Genomic DNA, 25,952 nt, shown 5'->3' on the forward strand with positions numbered 1-25,952 from the left:
CACACACACACACACCCACCCACACACACACACACACACACACACACACACACACACACGAAATGTATGTCGCACATTGCAAGAAACTTTGCACAGTTGTGTTTTTTTCTGGATAGCTGTTCACTGGTTGACTTTCACTTTTTTCCTGTAGTCTTATTAAATTTATTTTAAACTTGACAGTTGCTTGACTGACTTTTTTTTTCCCCCTCCTTCAATCTGTACAGGCTGCTCGGCTAGGAATTTTGCCTGCTGGACGGGGCAAGTCTATATCTACCCAAATCAGAGGGCGAGGACGAGGTCGTGGCGGAAGGGGTAGAGGGTCATTAAATCATATGAGTGTGGATCATCGACCCAAAACAATATCAATTTCTGGTTTTTATGAGAAAGAAAAGGAGGAGTTGATGCAACATTTTGCTGTAAGTTAAACATGTTAATCAATTTCACTAATATCTTTCTATGATCAGTAGTGCAAGTTGTGCTTCATAGCTGCTGTTTTCCGTATACACACCCTGTCCCACCTTGTAGTTTATTGCTATTTTAAAATCTGCTTCATGTCCCAAATAGTTAAGAAGTCAGTGGTGCACGAGTGGCTAAACAGCGTCCTCTGCGGTCCCCAGGCATCTCTGTGGAGGATGAGAAATTTTCCTTCTGATAACGGAAAGTGTAGTTTGCTCTGTGCTCCTGAATCCACATCCCATAGAGGTTACCCAGAGGCAGATGTGCATAAAATTCTGTCAGTGTGAGGAGCAGTATTAACCACTAACTAAAGTACTAAATCATGCCAGGAGAAATCTGATGGCTTGTTAAGATGGAATAGGCATGGTGGAATTTAATCTGCAGGGTCGGTGGCATGGGCAGACTCCTGCTGTGAGTTGTGTCTGTACACCAGAATCTTAAATGAACAATACATACTTTTTCAGCATTGGCAGCTATAGTTTTTGAGGCAGGTCATTTAGTGACACAAACATGTAAATATTACATGAGCTAAATAGTCCCTGACCTCTAATCTTTACCTAATTGATAAGCTTATCATTTAACCTAATCTCTAAAATTGTCTGCATCTAGTGGTGGCTGCACATATCTCTCATTATTTATTTTCCCAATTGACTTTGAAAGGTCTTCTTTTTAGCTCTGCAGGAGGCCAAAATGTAAGAGCACTCTGTATGTAAAGAAAAAAGTCCACGATGAGTTGGAAGCTGGCTATCCCACCTCTTGAATGCTGGCCAAATTGGTTCATCAGGAAGGTGGAGCTGTGCAAACCCCTATATTGACTTTGCCAGAAAGTGTTCACATTTGAATACTACAAGGCATTCAAAATGTATATAAATCCTAACAATGAACCTTGCTTATTTGCTCTTTTTTTAAATATACTATTGAAAATGTTCTGTAATAGCTGTTTTTTTTAACAGGTAAAGTTTTTATTGAATTTTCATACATAAAACAATCACAGTAAGACGATGACAATTACAGATCAACATTCTAAACTCCGCATTTCAGTAGTCAGTACAAGACAATACAATAATGATAACTCAAAAAATAAAGATACAGATACAAGTAGACAAATACATCAAAATAAATCGACTTGTGGATCATTACACTCTGTTTCTGGGACACTACCAAAACAAAACCCAGCGTCAGCCAGACCACTGAGGGCAGGCCCCCATAGGGTCCAGGAGAGGAGTAAGATGAGGGGGGAGAGGAGCAGAGGGAAGGAGCAGTCCAGCAAAGAAAGGGGGGCCGAAGAGGGGGATGAAAAGGAATACCAGGTCAGCATCAGAAGGGCAGGAGTAGCCGAGGAGAAAAGGGAGAGGGAAGGAGTGGGGCTCCGGGACAGAGAGCAAATGAGCCAAGCTCGGGTTTCCCCAAAGTGGTGTTTCCGGGGAGACAGTGCCTTCCGGCATCCGTCCCCTCCTCACCCTGTCCCACACTGTGCGCATGGGTCCTGTGACCGTCCCGACATGAGCCTTGTAGTATTCCACCGGGAATCCGTCCGGCCCCTGCGTTTTGCCCGTCTTTAGGGAGGCGATTGCTAGCTCCAGCTCCCTGGTCGTAAAGGGGGTATCCAATGCCATACGAGAGTCTAGGGGGAGGGCCAGGAAAAACACTATAGATTCCCGTAGATCGAAGGGTCCTAGGTCTGGGATAACAAAAAGAAGGTAGCCGTCCAAACTCAAAAAGAATAGTGGATAACAAATATAGAAAATAGAACCATAAGAGTCAACCTTCCCGGACCGGAATATACAGGAGAGGGGTCCATCCTTCTCCCCCCTTAATAGAAATCCAAACAGCGGCTAGAAATCTCAGGTTTTGGGCAGATGTTCGACCCATTTGCAGGCCTCCTCCGGATCAGTAAAGAAGCGAGCAGCCTCCCCATCCTGCACCCGCAAGCGCACCGGGAAGAGCATGCTGTATCTGATCCCCTTGGCTCTTAGGGCAGCCTTAGCAGAGTCAAAGGACTTACGTTGCCGCTGGGTCTCCACTGAGTAATCCGGGAAAATAAGTAGCTTGCTGTTTTTCGTATTTGAGCTCTCCCAGCACTCTCTCCCAGGATAGCATTACGGTCTCTAAAGTTCAGGAGCTTGAAAATAAAAGTGCGCGGGGGGCCTCGGATAGAAGGCATGCGATGGGCCCGCTCAACTGCGAAGAAGGCTGTAAGCTGGGCCTTAGGGAGCAGAGATCGAATCAGGGACTCAGCAAAGGTGAGTGGGTCCTGTCCCTCCATACCTTCCGGCAGACCCAACACCCGGAGATTACTGCGCCGGTTGCGGTTCTCCGCATCCACCGCCCGGGACTCCAGTGCCTTAACTTTAGTCTGCAGGATGCAAGTCAAAGGACTTACGTTGCCGCTGGGTCTCCACTGAGTAATCCGGGAAAATAAGTAGCTTGCTGTTTTTCGTATTTGAGCTCTCCCAGCACTCTCTCCCAGGATAGCATTACGGTCTCTAAAGTTCAGGAGCTTGAAAATAAAAGTGCGCGGGGGGCCTCGGATAGAAGGCATGCGATGGGCCCGCTCAACTGCGAAGAAGGCTGTAAGCTGGGCCTTAGGGAGCAGAGATCGAATCAGGGACTCAGCAAAGGTGAGTGGGTCCTGTCCCTCCATACCTTCCGGCAGACCCAACACCCGGAGATTACTGCGCCGGTTGCGGTTCTCCGCATCCCCCGCCCGGGACTCCAGTGCCTTAACTTTAGTCTGCAGGATGCCGTGTGGGCCCCGACAACATCCTCCACCTCGCCCACTCTACCTTCCGCCGCCACCTGGTCCCGAAAGCCGTCCAAGTCTCTCCGGAGCAGACCGACATCCGACTGCAGGTGGTCAATCTTGGCCGTCAGCGCACTCTGGCACCCCGAGATCACTGCCATCACCGCTGTGAATTGGGCAGGCCTCGACAAGGCCTACTCCGGAGCTTCCGGCTGGGCCGCCATTCTGGCGCGCGGCTGTTTCAGTCCACGGGCCGGCTGAGACTGAGGGGTAGTAGGGCGGCTCGTAGATGACCTCCGGCGCCCCCGAGACATACCCCCGGGATCAGGGCTTGATCTGGGTGTAATCCACCGTCCACTCGAGCGCTCCACGGGGCCTGGGGAAACAGGATAGTAGGATAGGTGGCGGAGCACAGTTACTACACGTGTGCTCCGGTTGCCATCTTGGACACGCCCCCCTGTAATAGCTGTTTAACCACTTGAAGACCGGATGTTAAGCCCCCTTCAGTCTAAGCCATTTTTTCAGTATTCAGCGCTGCATTACTCTTGACTATTCAGTCATGCAACGTCATAGTGAAATTCATTTTATATTTATTTTATTTTTTATAAAGAAAAGCGTACTGAAACTGTTTTCCCTATGTTAGGAAACAATTATTACTCAATTTTTTGGTAAAATATAAAAGGTTGTGTCACGTCAGGTAAATACAGTCCGTGTATCCATCGCACTCAGAGCTGCTGCTCCAAAAATGAAGAATGGGTGCAGCGGGTGGCTTCCAACAAAATATCAGTAAAGGATGGACACCGGCACTCCAAAGCAAGTTCACTACGTGTTTATTAACGTACTAGTTGCAAGTAGAACACTCTATACAACGTTTCTGGGTCTCACAGGATCCCCTTCATCAGGCAAACAAGTGATCAATGCAAGTGAAACACAGGAATCTATATACACACCAACAATGATTGTGAACCAAACCAAAAGTCTCTCGGACATCATCATGACATCACATTCCCTCCAAAAACATTCAAAATACAGTAATCATGTAGCAAGATGTTGGCAATAAGAATGCAGGTAAATAAACAGTGCATATATAAGGAAAGTTCTATTACCAGCCATGTGTGCAGCAATCATCAAGATGCATGGATCTAGAGTTACAATACCCACTGACAGTAAGTGTAACAGCCATTAGGCAGCAACGGAGAGTGGTCAGCCACTGTCGAAGGTACCAGACTTGCACCCACCCAAGGACCAATCATAGAACGCCATCTGGTGGAAGCCGCTTCGTCTGAGATGGGGGAAGCTGCACATGTCACGAATGATGAGGACTCGGCCACACCCCTTGAGGAGTAGACAAGCAGCTAGATAGGCCGTACCTGCCAGTGTCGGGCGTGGTATCGGCCGTATCAATGGATGTCATAGCAACGGCAGGACACTGGCTGGCAGAGGACAGCAGTAAGACAAGTGGCTAGAGCACATTAGTACAACAAAAATAGTGACTGTCAGGCGGCATAATATGCCGTGAGAGAGCTGCAACACTTAAAGGGACATATGAACAAAATGCTGGCAAGAAATAAGTTGCATCATGATTACTGTTAGAATGAAGGCAAAATACAAAAAAGAAATAAAAGTAATTGAACCCAAATCCAAACATAATTGGCTGGTATGGTACTATATGTGTAGCTTTTAATTTCTTGTATTTTGTCCCAAAGCTGGTTTCAAATTACCAACAGATGTATTTAACTTTTATTCCCAATGTGTACCTTTTTTTTAACCTTCAATCAACCTTTATCATGTAACCCTCTAAACCCCAACATAATCCCTGATGCTAAATTAACCCCTAAAAGAGTTTACTGACCTTATTCTGGAAACTTAAGATTATCCACAACTTTACCCCTTTTTACTAAGAACAATAAAAGGATAATATAATAAATTATTGGGTGCCTGAAATATCAGCACCAAAAACTTGGAAGTTTTTGAACCAAAACCAATTCACATTTATACAGTATGCTCCGAGATATATGTATTTATTTTGGGAAGTACATTTGCAAAGGTATTGCAAATATTGTCTTTTTACTGTCACCTTGTAAAATTCTTTTTTCATTCTAAATCATAGAAATTTGGTGAAGTTGATGATTTGAAAGAAGAGGAATTTCCGCCGACTGTTATTTTAACGTTCAAGACAAGGCAAGAGGCTGAAAGTGTAAGCAGAATTTTTTTTAGAATACATTTGAGTAAGACCAAACAAAAATCCCTTTTTAGTTTACGTTTTACTTGTTTAAACTTTATGGCATTGCTGTGATAAAAAAGATACATACACTATACAGATTCTATATTAGTGTAAACTGCATTTCAGTCTAAAAATGAAAAAATGAGCAGCTGTGTATTATTTAATCACTATAGGGCAAACTTTTGCATTTCTACTGTAATGAACATTAAAACTGACCCCTTCCCATCGGCTTTACAAATATATGTGGCAGCACAGAGGTTGGCCCTATTCTGTGCTGCCACATGTAAGCATTGCGGTTTTGTGCTGGGAACCTGCCCTCAGCACTGTGACCATGCCCTGTTGAATGAGGGCCCATAGAAACAAAAGAGCACAAGACAAAACTGGGTTCAGGTGTCTAGTTTGTTTTACCTTGCATCTCTAACCAGTTCACAGAATGCTTGTTCTTCACTGGTCATTTCAGATTTGAGAACTATATATATGAATTTCATGTGTATTTCAAGACATTATCACTGAATGGGGAAATTATGCTATAAATATTTTTTAGAGATTCTTTTGCCCCGTTTCCTCAGAAATCAGTTTGCCAAAACATAACGGAAAGTAGGTTTGTTTGTACTTGCTGTAAATCCTTTTCTCAAAGATCAGCTCCCAGTCATCTGTTCTGGTTTTGTGACAACTGCATTAGTCTGTGTTTATGGAAGTTTTGTTGCTTCGGCTTCCTTTTATAACTACTCCTGAGTTCTAGCTTTTGCAGTGCTTTTAACACCTGTGCAGAACAAGTGCACTGCTGCTTTTGCTTAGTGTCCATCCTTCTAGGCGCAGGGCTTATACATGGAAGTCTGAAGTGAGCTCATTGTAAAGGATTTTACAGCGAGTACAAAAAATGACCTTCTCTTTCTTGTGTTGAGTGACGTATGAAATGTTTTATTTTCAGGTTATACTGCCATCTATGAGAGTATTGGACACTGGCAAACAAAAAAAGCTCTAGGCCAGCTCAGGATAACCCCTCCTACTACCAGTATGCCAGTGTCATAGGAGGAAGGATGTCTTTTGTTCCATTGCTGGGAAAGGTTTTTACCCTATTATTCATTTAATATTTTTCTTTAACCAAGATTCTTTGCTGTATGGCTGCTAGAGCTGGTCTCTGATAACACAGACAGAGCTGGACATTGCGGAGCTATCATGGAAGTGACCTTTTGGCACTGGGCTGCACCTGAAGCACTTTTCCAGACCTCAGTCTGGTAACAAGTTAGCCGCTGAACATTTTCCGGGTCTAGAGCCAATGGCATTGCCTCATCACTTGCCCTGGCTCTGATGACTCACTCTTTGAGTGGGCTGTATTGGTTGAGCACTAGGAGCTACCTCATTTTGTTAAAACCGCTAAGTGCCTTTCAAAATGCCCATTTTCTGCCGCTTCCTACACTGCAGAAAGTTAATGTTGGGAGGCTGAGCCCTGACATCATCCACTGAGTGGAGAGTAATGTGCTCTTCACGCTCTCTTTCCTGCCAATCAGCATTGTGGCAACATCTTCCCACTGCTGTTGCATCCAAAGAGCTATGTGCAACTTCAGTCTTTGTTCCATTCCTACTGCTTGACTTCAGTGACTTTGGGCACCTTTTGGCTATCTGACCCTTAAACGCCCAACAAAAAAAATAAATAATGAAACAACAAACATAACAATAATAATGAGACAAATATACATCACCCAGCAAAGTATTTCTTTACATTTTTGCTTAAGGACTTACAATCATCATCTTTCCGAACAACTGGCTCCAATTCTCTAAACTCCGGTTCCCTGAATTATCTGTCGGGTACAAGATCACAAAAGACAGAGCAGTCTCCATCAACTGTCCATCTACTAGGTTGGAGAAGGGAGGAAGGAAGAGGCAAAAGGGGAGTGTATTGCCTTGCTGTGCCTATGTGATAGTAAGCTGCGTGCGCGTCTCCACAAGCACACACAAGAGTGGCTCCATAGGACCCTTCAAGGGAAAGGGGCCACCCTAAAACAGGATATCAAGGCCAGTGCTTACGGGATTAGCTATTTCTGCAGGAAACAATCTTTTAAACATTGAGGAGCAGCATTCATTGTAAGTGATTTTAATTCAGCATTTGAAATGGCTTCTAACTTCTAACTTTAATATCACTTTAATGGCTACCAGCTATATAGGTTTTTATAAGTACTTGAGGCCTTGCCTCGTACCTTGAGCTTTACTGCTGAGCATTATTAAAATGTCTGTTTCAAGACATAGAGGGGGTGGGTGACCCCAGCTCAAACTCTCCTAATGGTGTCACAAGAGATCACCCACATGCCTTACCCGGAGGTCAGAGAAAGGTCAGCTAAGCCGTCTCCTGCTTCTTTCTCTACTCTAGTAGGCACACCTAGGCCTCCCATACTTGGTTCTCTGGCAATGCACAAGGTCTGGGATAAGAAGCCTGCTAAACCCTCAGAGAAGCCATCATCAGCATAAGTTGGGGGACAGTTGTTGATCCTTGCATACTCCTGGGTAGTTTGCCCTTCAGCCAATTAGGTGCAGATAGTAATAGTTCAGGACCTTCACCCCCAGCTCTCCAGCTTCTCGCCTTCAACCTGTGTCACCACAAATTGGGAGATCCACCTCTGACCCTTTTGGACTAAGAGATCATTGTGCCAGTTTGGTCTTGGCAGCTTTAATTCTACCTGGTCACCATTCTCTCCCCCAGATGAAACCTCTCCCTCTTTTTGGATCAGAGAGTCCTAACGTCTTGCTTGGTATCCGTTGGATCTACTATCCCTTTCCCTCCCCACGGGGGGCACCCTGAACCCTGTGGTCAGCTAGGGCACGTGCCTACTGAACACTGTCCTTCCAGGGCTCTGACTTTTCACTCTTGCCCCTGCACCCCCAGTTTTTTTTCAGGGTGCTGCTTCTGGGGTCTACCCTAAGGCCTTATCACAGAAAGCCAATTGTGGGACACCTAGACGACCTCCTGTGTGGAGAACCTGTGGTGTCCTTTGCTGGCTTTATAAGGTTCCTGACTATTGCTTCATGAAATCTTGAAGACTTTGTTGGATCTGAAGTCAGAAGCATCTCTAGACCTGTGACTCTTCAAGGATCAAAGCTAGGCAGAATGTTTCAGCATGGTTTCTATTTCTTTTTCATCCCAAAGGTGTTTTGCTTCCTTGAAGATATGTGGAAGCTGAGCTTGGTCCTCGGCTTTATCAAGTCTGCATTCTTCTTGCAAAACCATGGTTAAGAGATCTACTTTCTATGCTTTGTTTTAACCCTTGTATAGGGCCATGCTGTCTCTGTGGAATCGACCCTTGGTTCTCTATGTTCTAAGGATCTGCCGTTACACTTCTTGAAAGCAATTCTGCCCTAAGTTTACCTTAAGGGTTCTTCCCTCGTAGTTATCGCCTTGGTGAGATAAATGTGTGTCCTGATAGCCATTTAATGCATGGGACCCTGTTTTCTTGGACTCAAAATGGTATCGGGTGAGTTGAGGGCCGCCTTCTGATTGGCTCTGATCTCCATCCTTTTACCAGCCACAGCGCTCAGAGGGGAGCTTCTTCTCCTTGCTGTCCACGGTTCAGACTAAGTTTTTTTTCTATTTTTTTCTTTTTTTCTCACTATTGATCTTCGGTTGGTCCCTATTGGATTCTAGTTTCGTTACACCCTTCTGGCTGGATCAGGCAGACCCCTTTCCCAGCTTATGGCCTATAGATCAGGGTTCTTCCTCTCCTGTAAGACTCATCTCCTCTAATTATGTATTTTATTGTTTTGTTTTTTTCTGGCATCAGGCGTTGGTTGCTCATGCTAGGTTACCACCTGGTCTTGTTTTATATTATTGTTACTACATGGGGGGGTTATAGACTTGAAGCGGCTTTTCAGCTGCAGGCAATCCACAGTATACTTGTATATGTTGGGCTTGTTGGAGGTTATTTTTCTGTTGATCACCCTTCAGTTGGACTGTCTTTGTACAACCTGAAGGTTTAAGATTTCCTGTATCCCTCAATGGACGAGAAAGAAAATAGGATTTTCCGACTATAAAATCCTTTTCTTTACATCCATTTGAGAGACACAAGTCCCACTCCTCTGTTTTTATGATCTTGATCTTGCTACTGCCCCCTACAAACCAGAGGATACATTTTTTTGTTTGCCAGTATCCAAACCTCCTGTAAGTGGCAGTATAACCCAAAGGTAAAAACTCATGTGTCCCTCAATGGACCCCAAGAAATGGGTTCTACAATGAGTACAAAATTCTATTTTTTTAAGACAGCCATGGTTGGGTTTGGTCGGTGTATTACCTGCTTGTTGCTTATCTGATTAACAACCCATTTTTGTGACTGGTATTGAAATTCCCTAGAACTGCGGTGTTCCCTGTGAATTAGACAAAAAAAGTGTGTGTTTTTATACTAAAGATGCTTTGCTTGTTGAGTTTATTGTGGGATATTGATCTTACCCTGATTTGTCAACCCTTTTTTGTGTTTTAATTGTTCTTACACTGAAAAGTAACTTTTCTTGATGTAAAACCTCCTAGTTTTTCTCCCGCAAATTTTGTTAATTTGTCCTTCCAGTCAATTCAGTAAACATAAGCACAGTCCGGTCTGTTATCATTGGTTTCACACGATCACCCAAGATGCATACATCTTTCACCTAAGATTGTTAGAAAATGTGTGAATCTTGGTTGAACCGTTGATAAACTGTAATGAGTAAAGAGGTCCCCTATTTAAATCATTCCGCACAATAAAATATCTAACATTCATTTTGTGGCATTCTGTTTTTTAGGCTGCTAACCAAGGGTCAAAATTTAAAGGTCGAAAGTTAATAGTGTGCTGGCACAAACCAAAGACTCCTTCCATATCCACTGAAGCGGAGGAGGAAGAGTCCAAGGAAGAGGTATATTTTAAATGTTCAGTGCCTGTAATAATCATGTTTACTGGGAAATTATAATGGTTATTGATTTCGTTTTGAAAATGTTTTTTGTGAATTTTTGCAAGCTTATAAACGTATCTTATGTACTTTTTCTCGGTATTAAGTCTTCTTGCAGAGAGCGTCCTGAGCTTTTATAGCAGGACAATCCAGTAATAGCTTCTTTCTTTTGGACAGTGACTTTCTAATTGAGATTCCAGTCAGAGCAGTGTGAACTAGAGACCTTGCCCCATCTGTAATCATTTAGCTTTGAGTGTGTTCTGAATAGAGGTGAACAGCAGTGGCTCAAATCACACTCTCAAAAGTGTTGAAGAACTGAAGACTTTAGAACCTCACCAGCATGTAGTGTATATGAAATATATGGATCTGCAATTTCATATTTATCTGACTGAGTAATGATACAAAAAAATATTTCCCGTACTTTGAGGGACACAGTAAGACTTTCAACTTCAGGTTATACTTCCGCCTACAGGAGGATAGGACATCGGAAATACATAATTAGCTTTTTGTGTCGGAAATGAAGTGGACTGCACAGAGCCCTGAGGTCAACCTTCTTGAACACCTTTTGGGATGAAATGGAATGCCATTTGTGGACCATGTCTTCTCTTACAGCATTAGTATCTGACCTCACAAATGCTCTCTCATTGAATAAACACAAATTGCCATGGAAACTCTCCAAAATTAAACTGGAAATTTAGCTTTTAAAGTTAACCTTACAATATTAGCTGAAAGTTTATTCTTACTTTAAAATATACAATAGTTTACATCTCTTGCTAAATAATAGGTTGACTAGCTTTTATTCCTTACACTCAGGTTTTATATTCCTATACAAGTCTACAGGAATGCAAAACCCACATGAAACAGGTCAGAAAGAGCTCAAATGCACCTGTCAGTGAATTCTAAATGATCTCAGAAGCATTTTAAATATATGCCATTTTATATTTTACAAATGGAAAATTTTCTTTTAGGAGGCTGAAACGTCAGATCCATTTCTTCATGAAGATGACGATGAAGACGAAGAGGAAGCTGAGTCCCGCTCTTGGAGGAGATAAAGAAACCAGCAGAATTGTACATATTATATTTTTCCCTCTTAAAGAGTGTTTGCAGAACTTTTTACCATTGGAACACAAATGGAAGACAGTCAGATTCAAACAAGACCTTCTTTTTTTTTTTTCTGCTCCCCACATTATTGAGGAAAGTAAATCCATTGATTGTATAAGTCAGTGAATAAGCGACACTTGTATGAAAGCCAAAGGCAAGAGACTGTGTTTTTTTTTCTTTCTTTTTTTGTGAATGTGGTCCTATATACAGAGTAGAGTGAAATATTTTTGAAAGTCTTTAAATGCATAGTTTTATTTTTTAAGATTAAATTGACCCAACTTGAGTAGAACCTAAATATTTAATTGTATAGTGTCACAGTAGTTCAGTATTAAGTTAATGGGCCACTCAAATCCAATGCCTTTATAAATTTACAGATGCTTGTTACTTACTCGAAGGCACATAAGCAGCACTAGGGAACATGATATAACTCTCAATCCACATTGACCCATTTTCCCCGCTCCAGTGGCTGAGCAAGTGGCAATGGAAACCAGAAACCTATTTGCTTTTTGCTAAATTTTCAAAAATATATTGTTAACCCACTACTTAATTGATCAAATATGTAATGAACGATGGCTGAGACTTTGTCTAATGCACCCGAATCTGTTATTCTATCAGTGTTTACCAAACCCCGTTGTTTAGGGCTACTAACATGTCAGGTTGTCCAGGTCGTTGTCAGCTACATAAAGTATTATGTTTGTAAAAATAGAATGCTGGTTATCTTATAAATAACAGTTGACCGGCACGCTGGCTCACATCCTGTTAAAAGGTGTCAACTTGTAGCATGCTAGCGGACGAGTCCTTCTGTGCTTTGGACAGTTGTGCCCTTAGTTGTCGTATTTGATCCTCAGCTAAGGCCAGAGCTGTAAAAACACATAAGTATTGGTCAGCCAGTGCTGGCACTAGCTGTTCATGCTTTTTAAGGATGATCTGACGTTCACCTTAGCTTCCCTAGAAAGGTTCCCTGAGTAATCTGTGCAAACTAATCAGCTGATGTCACAAAGCTTTTTTTTTTTCTTTTTTCAGCCATGGGATATTTTAAAAATCTGTGCGCCCCTGCATTATTGTAAACCCTAGTTTAACAAGGAGTGATTTGGGAAACATTGGTTTACAGATTCTAAACACAGGAGTTAAATCTTAAAAATGCATTTAATTACATTGGTAATGAGGGAGCATGAAGACCGCTTCCCAGCTAATCGGGGGAAAAAGGGCGGCGAGTCATTACACACCGCCTGGCTTCCTTAATGGGACTTCCGGTATTGGTATTTGGTATCGGTGAGTACCGGATAAAAAATGAATTGGTACGCGATACTGAACACCCACTATCTGTGCATCCCTATTAGACATACATTCAAGTACCCTAACTATTAACAAAAATGTATCTTATTTGTGTATCACTCAGCTGTAGATCCTCAAATAATTTCTGAATTGGTGCTGACTCTGGAGGGTGGCTACTTTTGTTCTCCATGGTCCCTGTGTGTGTGTTGTAAAGTAACCACTACTCCAAGCTTGCTCCCTGATGGACTACAATCTTAATACAAATTAGTAAACTAGATGTGAGATTGTAGTCCATGGGAGTGAGCTTGGAGCGGTGGCTGCTTTACAACACACACAGGGACCATGGGGAACAAAAGTAGCCGCCATCCAGAAAGTGTCGGCACCAATTCAGAGATGATTTGAGGATCTACAGCTGAGTGATACGCAAATAAGATACATTTTGAATGATTTAGTTTACTTGAATGCGGTTTTAAGATTCAATTCCTGAATTTAGTGTCACTTTCATTCTCCTGCCTGACCTGTTTTAATAGAGAATTCACTAGCTTATACCTGACAGATTTTGTCTGGCTTTTGAGCTCATTACCAAGCATTATGTATATCTGTGAAGATAGATGGATTTGTTAACGGGACTAGGAGACAAGATATGCCTTTTATTGTTTATTTTTAGTAGATAATATGACATTGCATTGCACAATAATCCTTCAGTAATGGTGGATTGTGTTTAATCAGGAGAGGAGGTAGGGGATTGTCAAATCCTTTAATAAAGGTGTAGTTTAATCTGATTATAGCTGGGTCCACCTAAGCTTCTAAAGAATCTTTGTCATGTACATTATTGTAAAGGATTGGTCTGGCAATGATGTTTCAGTTGCTATGTGCTGGTAAGTTGAGTCACCTCTGATTCTTAGACATGTGCTAGAGTTTGCAAGTCTGAATAGTATAGTATGAGAAAGACTAATTTCCCATTTTTAAAATTTTATTTTATTTATGGAAAGTGGAGCAAAAAGGATGAGGCTTCACAGCAATAAACTCTGACCACCAGTATTAGGCCTTGTATACATGGGCAGTGAAGCAGTATGAACTGCAAACATTTACAAAACGTTCAGCTCTTAAACAAGCTGAAGCTCACATGTAAAAGTTACATGTAAGCGTTATTCAAGTTCTTCAACGTGCCAGCATATGCCAGAAATTGAAATATCCATTTTGCACAGACTGAATCTTTGAATTGGATTGTTTAAGGAGAGACTCCAGTTTTGTAATGACATAAATTCTTTTCCAGGTTAACTAATGTAAATTGCAAAAATTGTGACATTTATTGTAGAGCCTTCCTACCTCTCTTCTGCTCTGCACTTGCTCATAGTGTGGCTAAGTGGTGAAGTCTACATACTGTTGAATCACATCAGTTTTGGTGTTATAAGAATCGTAGCATCCCTGCAGACATGCAGCATACTGCCTGTATCTCACCAGAGATGATGAATGAAGTGCAGCATGTTGCTAGGGATGCCTATCATTTTGAGCCAGTTACAGGTACAGTGGGATTGAAGTTTTGGGAATCCTGTCTTCAGCCGAAGAACTGTTGGCAAAGTTACACATAAGAGAAGTAACATTTTTGACATGTAGATTTTGCCTGCAGATTTGAATTGAAGCATAGATTTTAATAACAATACATTACTAAATCGGGTTATATAAAATATATAATTTTTTTTTGTCTGGCAAAACTGGAGTTTTTCCTCTCAGGACTGTAGTAAAGCCAGCTGTCAGTCCTTACCTGCAACGTCGCCTACATTTCACTGTTGTCATGTTGATGTGGAGACCTTTATATGTGGGAAAATTGGAAGGGAAACAAAGGATTTATATATTATGTACAGATGTTTTCTTAAGATGTATAATTTTGTACATAACTTTCTCCTTTTCTGTGCGCTAAAATTCCCATTGAATATATGCCCAGAAATGTTTTATTTTTGTACCAGAAGTGGTGAGAAAGTAGACCAAACCTGTGAGGCAAAAAGTGGCCGAGTCGGCACCAGGCAAAATCTTCTCCTTTTTTTTTTTTTGTCACAAAAAGTAACTCAGCATATTCATATTAGACAATGACCTGTCAAGCTTTGCTTTGGAGTTTTTGTTTTATTTTATAATTTTTATTCTGAAAAGCTTACAAGATGGCGTCCAATGCTAAATGTGCGCTTTCATAATGGGGTAGCCCGTTTGCCAGGCTTACATAAATTGTTAATTTGTTGGTTAAACCATCCATCTATATATTTTGATTTTGCCAGATATTTGTGAAGAGAATGGTGCAGATTTAATTTTTTATTCTTAAACTTTAGTTTTCAGTTGCCTAAAATTCCAGATTTATAATTTTTTCTAAATTTGGTTTTAGCTGATTTTTTTTTTCTTTTTTCTCTAAAGATCACCTTTTTATTTGTAACTATTTAAAGGTGGACTTTAGCAAGCATTCAAATGGAGACATCAAGTATAAATGTTACTAAACCTCTGTTCTATTTCCAAGATCTCATACTGAGGTCTCCTGCCTTGTCTCTACATGAATTAAGCAAGTGTCCTGTTTTCCCCATTTCCCTGGCAGGACATTTCCTTTATCAAACTGAAGGTCTTCAGGTTGGCATACCCCTTAAAAATTGGTGGAATGCATGGATGAAATAAAAGTAATATTTATACACATGTCTTCAGACACTTCTCCATCCCAAATGCTTAGATTGAAGTCTGCTTTTAATAGACCCTGTCATTCTCTAAAAATAATGCAAGTCCCTTGCAGTAGAGGATGTAGAATACTCCCCTCTCTGCCAGGCTGTGTTTTCTACCTTCCCTCTGTTCCAGAGTTGTAGCTGCCATAAAATTGTTTGGCGTTTTACACTTTCGGGGTATTCCCATGCTTGTGTCCCCCACTGCACACTTTTTCATGACACCTACATCCCTGCTGAGTCCTGTGGCGATGTAACGGTCAAAGGATGGAAACTTTGTGCAAAGGGAACACAGGATTCTGACCGTTTTAAAAGTGTTGAATACCAAAGAGTTTCACAGAGGCTGCAGCGTAAAATGGGGGGTGGGGGTTGAAGGTAGACATGGGCTGCTTCTTTCTTGCAAGAGAACTTGCATTATGGTTTAGAGAAGTTATAAATTAGATCGGTACTACATCTTCTGAATTTTATCTTCGTTAATCAGACTGCTAATGTGTCTATACTGTAAACCATATGGCCCATTTACAAAATTGGGAAGTCCTTTGTTCATTTAAACAGTTGGGCCAGAGCGGTTACATGGGCTGGTACACACCAGTATTGTCAGTATTGCAGCTTGTGCCTTATGTAAAATGCACCACATGCCAGACATATTCCTAAATCGGCTCACAATATTGCTGTCCCTAATGAAAAGGTAAACAAGAAAAGTCAAGTCTTGTCTCATAGAATCCTACATCTTACCGTACTGTTTATAGCACTGTTTTCCTGAACCCCTCAAATGAAGAAATGCTTGTGGTTTTTCATTCACTTTACCTTCAAAAATGTACCGTACTTCATGGTTTACTCTGATTTTGTTTGAAATTACATATACATAAGTTTAAACACATTTTTGAACCTTCATAAATCGGTTGCTTTTCACACGTTCAATGAACTGTGAGGCCTTAATGAATCTTAGAACAGGCCTTGCTAGTTCATTGTTAATAATATTGGCCACCATGCAGGATGCATGAACAAATTGGTTAAAGCATAGAAACCATGGAGATTTTGATAAAAGGATCATATGGGTGGTTCTTCTAATGTATTATATGTGTATTATAGTTTTTACAATATGGTGAACTTGTGTCATAGTATAATAGGCAATATTGTTGATTTTCTAACTGTTTATACATTTAAAATCATCCAATGTAATGTTTTGTTAATTTACAAGTTGAATTTCTTAAGGCATGTTCATTTTGCAATAAAGAGACATGGTTCAGTGGTTCGAGACAGACACAAAATAACAAGTAAAATAACAAGTAAAAAAACAAAAGGAAAAAAAAAAGTGGTCGAAAAAAACAAAAACAAACCATATAGTCATCCCACAAACTCTGAATTCGATATTAACAAGAACCACACCAAAAAATTTACAACTTAAACTTTTGTGTTGTGTCATTTTTATTTGGTGGGATTAGAAGCTGGAATACTTTGGAAAATTCTGTGCTCATGGAACTGTGGTAATGTTTTAATTTGTGACTACATTATATACTTCATTAGACTTTGGGATAAAATGCATTTATAGGAACTCTGACACTTTACAAATGACTGTTTTCCTGCAGCAGCCTCTATGCCCGTGCCCTTGTTTGGCTGTTCTGGCATGCAAAGCTCCCAAACTTTTTGCAGTGTTAAAACTTGCACAATAATATTTGCCAGTGAGGCTGCTTATCACCGTGACAAGCTGATGCTGTCTGACAATTTGGGCTACTGTTAAGATTGTTAGAGTTCTGCCCAGAATTCTAGCTCAACAGCAGGGATATGGAGGTTGCTACAGGTATGCACTTAATAACTGACATCAGCTTCTTTGTTTTAATATAAGGACATAATTACTTTAAAGTGTGTCTCATGGAGAAAAATGTTTTTAGTTGTCGATATATAGTGGGGGAAGGGTTAGACCCTCTATCAAGTTTTTGATGCCATCTATGTCCCCATTGGGGATGTTCAACCCCCAATTGTACTTGAGACGACTGCCACGAAGTAATTTAAGGAAAAAAAATCACAAATGTTAGTGTTGTCTCCAGAAAGAGTAAAGGGGAAATTTTACTAATGTAAACATGTTCCCAGGACAGCTGTTTAAGATGCAAGTTCCCCCCCACTTTGGAAGAATTCCTCTAGCTCCCTGTTGCATCTATGGGACAGGAAGTGAAGAGATATTTCACCAGTGCTACACAGACCGTGGAAGAAAAGAAAAAAAAACTCTCTGGGTCCCCAACTCCTTCTCTACCTCTGCTTCTTTGCTACCTCTCCTTTTATTTCAGTTCTTGTGTCAACTCCTCAGGTAGAATAAAGACAGGTTGGGTTGAGGTTCATCGGTTGAAGAAACGTGCATACTTTGCAAAAAGTTAGTTTAGTTACCTTCGCTCTTAACCTGTCCCAGACTAGCGTCCCTCAGTACTGTTTTGTTTTTTTACTTTTTACTTTCACAGTTAAAACTACGGAGCCAGAGACTTTTGGTTTCCTACCTTCTCGGTAGCTATTCAGGTGGACCAGACGGTGCAGTGGCCAGAAAATGGTGAACATATGTAGAAGGTGCCTATCTCTTTCGTCTATATTTGAGCTGCTAATTGAATCTATGCTGTGTTGCAGGTGTAGGATTCACTACACGATGGAATATACAGTTGTGCTCGTAAGTTTACATACCCTGGCAGAATTTATCATTTACTGGCAGTTTTGCAGAGAATATGAGCCTTTGTCACTCATGGGGTAGTGTTTGGCTGAAGCCATTTATTATCAATCAACTGTTTACTCTTCCAATCATAATGACAACAGAAAGTACACCAAATGACCCTGATCAAAAGTTTACATACCCTGGTGATTTTGGCCTGATAACATGCACACAGGTTGACACAAAGGGGTGTGAATGGCTATTAAAGGGAACCATCCTCACCTGTGATTTGTTTGCATGTATTCAGTGTGCATGTTATAAAAGGCCAATGAGTTTCTGGCCTCCTTACAGACCCTTCATCCAGTGCTGCACTGACATGTCTGGATTCGGAATCATGGGGAAAAGCAAAAGAATTGTGAAAGGACCTGTGGGAAAAGGTAGTTGAACTGTATAGAACAGGAAATATATAAATCCAAGGAATTGAGAATGGCAATCAGCAGTGTTCAAACTCTAATCAAGAAGTGGAACATGAGGGGTTCTGTTGAAACTAAACCACGGTCAGGTAGACCAACTAAACGGTCAGCCACAACTGCCAGGAAAATTGTTTGGGATGCAAAGAAAAACCCACAAATAACTTCAGGTGAAATACAGGACACTGAAAACATGTGTGGCTGTTGCAAGATGCACAATAAGGAGGCACTTGAAGAAAGATGGGCTGCATGGTCGAGTCGCCAGAAGAAAGCCATTACTACACAAATGCCACAAAGTATCCCGCTTACAATACACCAAACAGCAGAGATAAGCCTCAAACCTGGCACAAAGTCATTTGGAGTGATGTGGACCAAAATTGAGCTTTTCGGCCACAACCATAAACGCTACATTTGGAGAAGAGTCAACAAGGCCTATGAAGAAAAGTACACCATTCCTACTGTGATACACGGAGGTGGATCGCTGATGTTTTGGGGATGTGTGGGCTACAAAGGCACAGGAAAGTTGGTCAGAATTGATGGCACGATGAATGCAGTATGTTATGAAAAGATACTGGAGGACAATTTGCATGCATCAGCCCGGAAGCTGCGCATGGGATGTACTTGGACATTCAAACATGACAATGATCCTAAACACAAGGCCAAGTCGACCTATCATTGGCTACAGCAGAATAAAGTGAAGGTTCTGGAGTGACCATCTCAGTCCCCTGACCTCAATATCTTTGAGCCACTCTGGGGAGATCTCAAACGACTTTCTGTTGTCGTCATGATTGGAAATGAGTGAACACAGTTGATTGATAACAAATGGCTTCAGCCAAACACTACCCATGAGTGACAGGTTTTCGTGTTATCATTCATATTCTCTGAAAAATGGCCAGGAAATCATACATTCTGCCAGGGTATGTAAACTTATGAGCACAAGTGTATAGAGAGCTCCCAAAATGCACAGAGAGGGCCTTGGCAGCTTTTGTAAGAGCAATATGTAGGTAGCTATTACAGACCTTCCCTGAAAATACAACTTGCTACAAGTTTACTCTGACATTGGCTGTATGCTTGTTTCGAGTTCCTAGCATTCTTTCAGTTTCAGAGATTTATTTTTTTTCTCTCGAGGTGGGCTGGAATGCACTCTAGTGCGTTCCAGCAGCGAATCATGCTGGAACGAGCATCGGAGCTGCTGTGAACCGGCCTCCAGATTAGCCTTCCTCATCCAACAGTGGACCATACCTGAGTAATGTGTAAAAAAAGAAACCTTGTAATGTTCATCATAAAGTTGTCACTCCATAAAAATTGTTGTTCTTAATCCAACAGTACAGGACACACATTCTTGTGTTCTTCACCGTGGGTTATATATACAGCTACCTTCAGGTAATTGGACACTGGCAAAAAACAAAAAGCAGCCCCCCATATAGGCGATATATGTCTTCTCTAAAGGGAAGCTTAACTTTTTTTTTTTTTTTTTTCTCTCTCTAACATTTTCCTAGAATGTTAGCTACTTTATAGCCACTGTGGTTCCTCCTTTTATTTAGAGCTTATCCATTCATATGCAATTGCTTCTTTGGCTCACATGTTGGCCTGTGCAAGGAGCACCTTGAGAGAAGGTTTTCGTACATCGCTGCATACCTACATTAAGGAAATGGCAGGGGATAAGAGTACCTTACTTCCCCGAAGTATGCAAGGGCTGCTTGTGGGTAAAATCTGGTTCTTTTGGCTCTCCAGAATCTGACTTTTGGCCCATAATGGATATTCCCTTAGCTGAGCTCTCTCACAATATAGACTTCCTTGTCTCTATCACCTTTGCACGGAAGGTCTCTTGAGTTGATGGCTCTTGTAAAGAGCCCTTCTTGGTGCTCTGATGCCTAGGGCCTTTTTTCTTCTCAAGGTGGTTTCCTCCTTCCACCTTAACCAGGATATTATTCTCTCATGGTCTGCTCCAAAACATCTAACAGAAATTTATCTTCATTTTCTGGATGTGGTACATGTCATTTAAGTGTCATACGCCTCTAATATAGCTTCCTCCAATTGGATTCTCTCTTTGTCCTTCCCGAAGGTTCTTTATCAGGTGTATTATACAAGTCATCATTTGAGCCTGTAGTCTGAAAGATAGGGTCCCTTCCTTCCCTGTTAGGGCACACTGTATCAGATCCATTCATGCTTCAAAGGCTTTTCAGCATCTGGTTCTCAGCTTTGCACGGCTGCCCCCTGGTCTTGTGTTCACACCTTTACCAGGTTGATGTTCAGGCCTCTTCAGATGCCACTTTTGGGTGCTTTTGAGCTGCCCTCTGAGCTCTTTCTTGCCTGTTGTTCCTTGTTGGACCATTAGCATTTGTTTGCAGTGTTGCCCACCCCTCAATTAGACTGCTTGTGGATGTTCCAGAGTATACCATACAAGATCCTGTGGCTTGTACTGTATGATTTAAAACTGAACTCCAGTATCTATCCTTCTTCTTCTTCTTTCTTTTTTTTTTTTTTTTTTTTTTTTAAACTTACAGCTTGGTTACATCTATTTCTTCAAATCTCACATCTGAAGGGTTGCTGGGAATGCAGAAATTCACTATAGTAGTCTATGCTACATACAGTTAGCACTGGTCTCCTCTGGGTATTGCTCAAGTGACTGGCCGCCTGTATACTGAACACAGGAAGTCGCTTTCTCTGCACCTCCACCATTCAAATAGCTTTTTCAATGAATAAGGCATTCTCTGATTGGACAAGGCAGAGATTGTGACATCATCTGTCCCTCCTCCACCACGTTCAAGCAAAAAAAATGATGAATGTTTGTAGCACAGGCTACTACCGTGAATTTCTGCATCATAAGTGGACCTCCATATGTGACTTAAGATTTAGATTTAACCAAGTTTGACCAATGTAAAAAAAAAAGACCATTCCTGATGTTCTGCTTTAGGAAATTAGGATTTGACTTGCTTGTAAATTCCAACAGTACTGGACATGGCTCCTTCCCCTCGCGTCTTATGCTCTCATTGCTTGCTACACAACTGAGTCTAGCTGGCATTAGAGGAGAAGGGATTATATGTGGAGCTGTCCATGCAGTTTTGGGGATTTTGTTTGCCTGTGTCCTGGCCCAAAGCTAGCTGCTTATAAGCCAGGGTTAAGAATATGATCATGTGTCCTGTATTTCTTTCAAACATGTACTGGGGCCACACCAGACCTCTGGGGTAGAAACTTGTCCCTAGGATCAACATTAAACAGAAATGAAGAAGGGCAGTGCTTTGCCACTTACTGGCTATACCGCTCTGCTCAGGAAGAGAGGGTTTCGATTTAGCAAAGTGTGCTAGGGCTTAGGACATCATGGATTTTCTCCTTTTTTTTAACACAGTTGAGCAATGCTTTTTAAGCCATTTGAATCATCTGTTCCCAATCACCTGGCCTTGGAGGACTTATTATTAGCTCTTAACAGTGGCTCACTGTGACTCCAGTGCCAGATATTATCATCAAGAAAGCAATACATATAGAGGGGAATTTCTCATAACTGGAGAAGGCCAAATCTGGAGCAGCTGTGCATAGCAACCAATCAGCTTCTCTCTTAAGCTTTGAAAATGAAGCAGCGAAGCTGCTCCAGATTTTGATAAAAATGATGCATTTGGCTGACATCAGATTAACTTTTCCTCAGCTAACCATGTGGGGGGTCATGCTGCAGAAGTATCTGGGATAAAGGCTCCCTGCAATCATAGCAGTGACCCTACAATGTGATTGTTGAGATATCATTCTTACGTAAAGGGCATGCAGGACAATCTACCAACTTTCTGCTTAAACCCGGCCGTGCACTGGTAGATGTTCATACAAAGGTTCATTTGAAAAATATCATCAGAACATGCAGTAATGTCATCAGAGACTCATTTAGTTTACCATTCAATTTTTGAAGTTTCTTGAATGAAAACAAAATTCACTGATTTATTTGGAGAGCATTTTTCCTTCCTTCCTTCAAGTCTTTCGTCACTACTGTCAAAATCATTTGTTGATTTAACCCCATTAACTGTTAGTCGTTCAATTTTCTATTTCAAAAACAATATTCTACTGTTGTATGGCCAGCTTTAGTGACATATTGTAGCTGCTTCAGTGCATGATATCAATCTGAGAAAAGCTGGCCATACACCTATAGATTGTCTGCATGTTTTCTCTGGTCAGATGGAAAAAGTGCAACAGATTCCTCCATCTACACTAAACTGTGTAGATGGCGGAATCTCCCACTGGGCCAAGCTTCAGTATCTTGCTAGTCGGCCCCACTGGCTCTCATAATACCTCAACAATGCCGGCATCCAATCAATGTTCAGATATTTTGCGAGTCAGTGGGGCCGACTAGCAAGGTACTGAAGCTTGGCCCAGCCGGAGATTCCTCCATCCTAAAAATTTAGCGTAGATGGAGGAATCTGTTGCATTTTTTCCATCGGATCATAGAAAATCTGCAGATAATCTAAAGGTGTATGGCCAGCTTCAGATTGATGTAGGGCTCCCTCTATTTGAAGGCTAACTTTTTTCCTAGGGCAGCATGCCATTACACAACAGCTAAAGTCCCATTCATTTAGTTGGCTACAACTTGGCAGACTACCTGTGGTTTCTCTACAGCACACTGCATGCCTTTTTCTTTACAAGAGTAAAGCTGGCCATACACATATAGATTGTCTGCAGATTTTCTATGGTCAGATGGAAAAAGTGACACAGATTCCTCCATCTACGATAAACTGTGTGGATGGAGGAATCTCCCGCTGGGGCAAGCTTCAGTATCTTGCTAGTCGGCCCCGCTGGCTCTCAAAATACCTGAACATTCTGATTGGATGGAGGCATTGTTCAGGTATTTGAGAGCAAGCGGGGCTGACCAGCAAGATACTGCTTGGCCCAGTGAGAGATTCTTCCATCCACACAGTTTAGTATAGATGGAGGAATCTGTTGCACTTTTTCCATCTGACCATAGAAAACCTGCAGATAATCTAGGTGTGCTGCCAGCTTTAGACCCAAGGGATGACTGCACTGTAGTCACCTTTGCTGTAGGCTTTTCACAGTTGGTCAATGAACTCCTTCAATGCCAAGGCACAGTTCATGAATTGCTTCATCACCTCCTACACACCAGGTAAAACACATTCTTGCAATTACCATTGCATTGTCAAGCCACTTTGTTACATTAAAAAACATTCCACGGGTTTGCGGATGGATGGCATACTCGTCACCTCTGATCATTAGTTACTTTAGGCTCATCACAACACTGGCATCTGCATAAATATGACGGGACTTACCTCCTTAACTCCTCCCATATGACAGAATCTTACCACCATGCCCTTATGCCAATAGTCAGGACCTCTCCTCTTATGGCAGCTTTAAACGTCTGACAGAGTTTAGGTATAGTTATTCAGAGGAAAGACAAAACCCAGAAATAACCTCCCGTGGCACATACCCAGGAAAATGCATGTTAATTTGCGCACAGGTGCACACATTCACACTCACTGTACGCTGTTCTGTCAGTGACTGTGAAACCCTAATATGTCAATTCTTAGCTGGTGACCACCATGATTATCTGACAATCTTCTGCCCAATTTTCACTTGAGCTCAGTATCTTTGGCTGGTTTTCAGACATTTTTTAAAGAATTTGTGTATGTGTCTTTGCGTGGACTTAAGCTTTTTTTTTTTTTTTTATTCTAATTTTCAGCCAACAGAAAGCTGGTTACTAGGCAAGAAAGAGTGTTAAAAACGCACGTAACACACTCCCATTATAGTCCATTGGGGCCGAAACACGCAACTCTGCCCCAAAAGAAGCTCACCTACTTTTTCAAGTGATATGATTTAAAGGACACTATACGGGCACCAGTGAACTTAATAGAAGTCCTAGGGTCGAGCATTAAAGAGCTTTTGGTGAAGCTTCAAATCCTCTATCTCCTTCTGCCCTTTTCTGGTCAATAAGCCGAGAAAGACAGACACCTGTACTGTGCATTCACATTCTATAACAATATAAGTGGGGAAAAAATACTATCCCCTCCCCCGATCAGAATCTCTGTGGAATAAAATGTGTAAAATATCCCTGGTCATGAACAGGTCAAACTATGACTACTTGTACTGTCTACAGTATGTTTCCTCCTAGATATGTTCAGTTCTAACCCTGCACACTTTTATCCTATGTTTTGTGGGAGCTTAGTGTACACTCATAGCAAGCTATTTTATAATTGTTTCAAAACTATACATCTGATGTAACATCGTAGTAGTGTTGTACGAGATAGAATACTGTGGATACTAGTTTTAAATTCTAAAGATCCGTAAGGTTTGTTGGACTCTTTAGTGCTGTTTTATCTTTATCAGTACATGTGAAAAACGAGCACGGCCACTTGGGCTAAATAATTGGGACCATGTGGGGTTTGCTTTGCAGCCATAAAGTTTATGGCATTTCGGGAGCAATAGTGGATGGAATAGAAAGATTATGATTTCTAATTTATTGCTACTCTATTAATTTTGAAATATGCTAAAAAAATATAGATACACACCAAGACTATACTTAGTATACTTACTCCAACAGTTCCATTTTGAGTAAACATTGGTTCTTTGCGACCAGGGTACCAGACACTGCTACCTACGGAACCTCACTTCTCCAGCTGCTTGCTTTTTCATGTAAAATCCTGTAAATTCTGGAATCGGGAAGGGTAAGCATCATTGAAATAGCTGAAGCAGAAGTGTAATCCAAATGTATCCAATAATATGTACCTAAAGTTAAAACATTTTAAGTTGGACTGATTCCTTTTAAATGCTATGTGTTTGAAAGGTACAAAACCATCAAATTCAGCGTATGTACATACAATTGGATTCCTTTGAAACGTCAGTGTAGGATTCATCCAAATGTTGCCATATATTTGTGGTTGAATTGTTTCCCTGGTTTTTAAAGCACATTTGACATCATTATTCTCCCCTTCAAAAAAGGTATCTCTAACATTTGGATCTGTACTTGTTTTAATGTGTAAGTGCATATGTAGTAATATTTCTCTAGTCACCTTCCAGGACAGCATTAGAGAGATAGGCTCCTCCCACCGGAAACAGGAAACACATCACCCACACCTAGAATAAAAAGAGTACCAGCCTAGCACACCTCAGTTATTTTGTGTTTCCTCCGGCCGAGCAGGACATCGTAACGTTTGTTATTATTTCCCTAGGCCTACGTGCTAGCGAGCAGGGGCTTCCCCCCAACATGGTACAGCAGAGGGTCAGTGGACCTGGGGTACCTATGGAGGGGGGCTTCCACTGCCCAGATTCTACAGGGCTGGCCCGATTCAGCTGCGGCTAGTGCACTTCCTGCCCTGCAGCTTCACGTAAATAAAGAGGCAGGATGCTGGTGATAGCATTGACCTCAAACAATTCATCCGCACACAGCTACCTCCTCATGTATCATTTCTCCCTCCCTTTTAGATTGTAAGCCCTCAGGGGCAGGGCCCTCCTTACCATCTTGTCT

At 41.5% G+C, this 25,952-nt stretch overlaps 1 protein-coding gene across 1 annotated transcript in view; it reads left to right on the forward strand.

Moving 5' to 3' along the window:
- The window catches only part of RBM27 (RNA binding motif protein 27), a 66,700-nt gene extending 55,145 nt beyond the window's left edge, over positions 1–11,555 (forward strand). Inside the window, exons 21-23 of the mRNA XM_018561654.1 lie at positions 225–416; positions 10,185–10,295; positions 11,297–11,555. Of these exons, the coding sequence (XP_018417156.1) occupies positions 225–416; positions 10,185–10,295; positions 11,297–11,380 (387 nt within the window). The 3' untranslated portion in view covers positions 11,381–11,555. The remainder of the gene's footprint in view (positions 1–224; positions 417–10,184; positions 10,296–11,296) is intronic.
- The last annotated feature ends 14,397 nt before the right edge of the window (positions 11,556–25,952 follow it).

Source organism: Nanorana parkeri, unplaced genomic scaffold, assembly GCF_000935625.1.
Source record: "Nanorana parkeri isolate BGI_ZX_2015 unplaced genomic scaffold, ASM93562v1 scaffold536, whole genome shotgun sequence".
Taxonomy (NCBI): Eukaryota; Metazoa; Chordata; class Amphibia; order Anura; family Dicroglossidae; genus Nanorana; species Nanorana parkeri.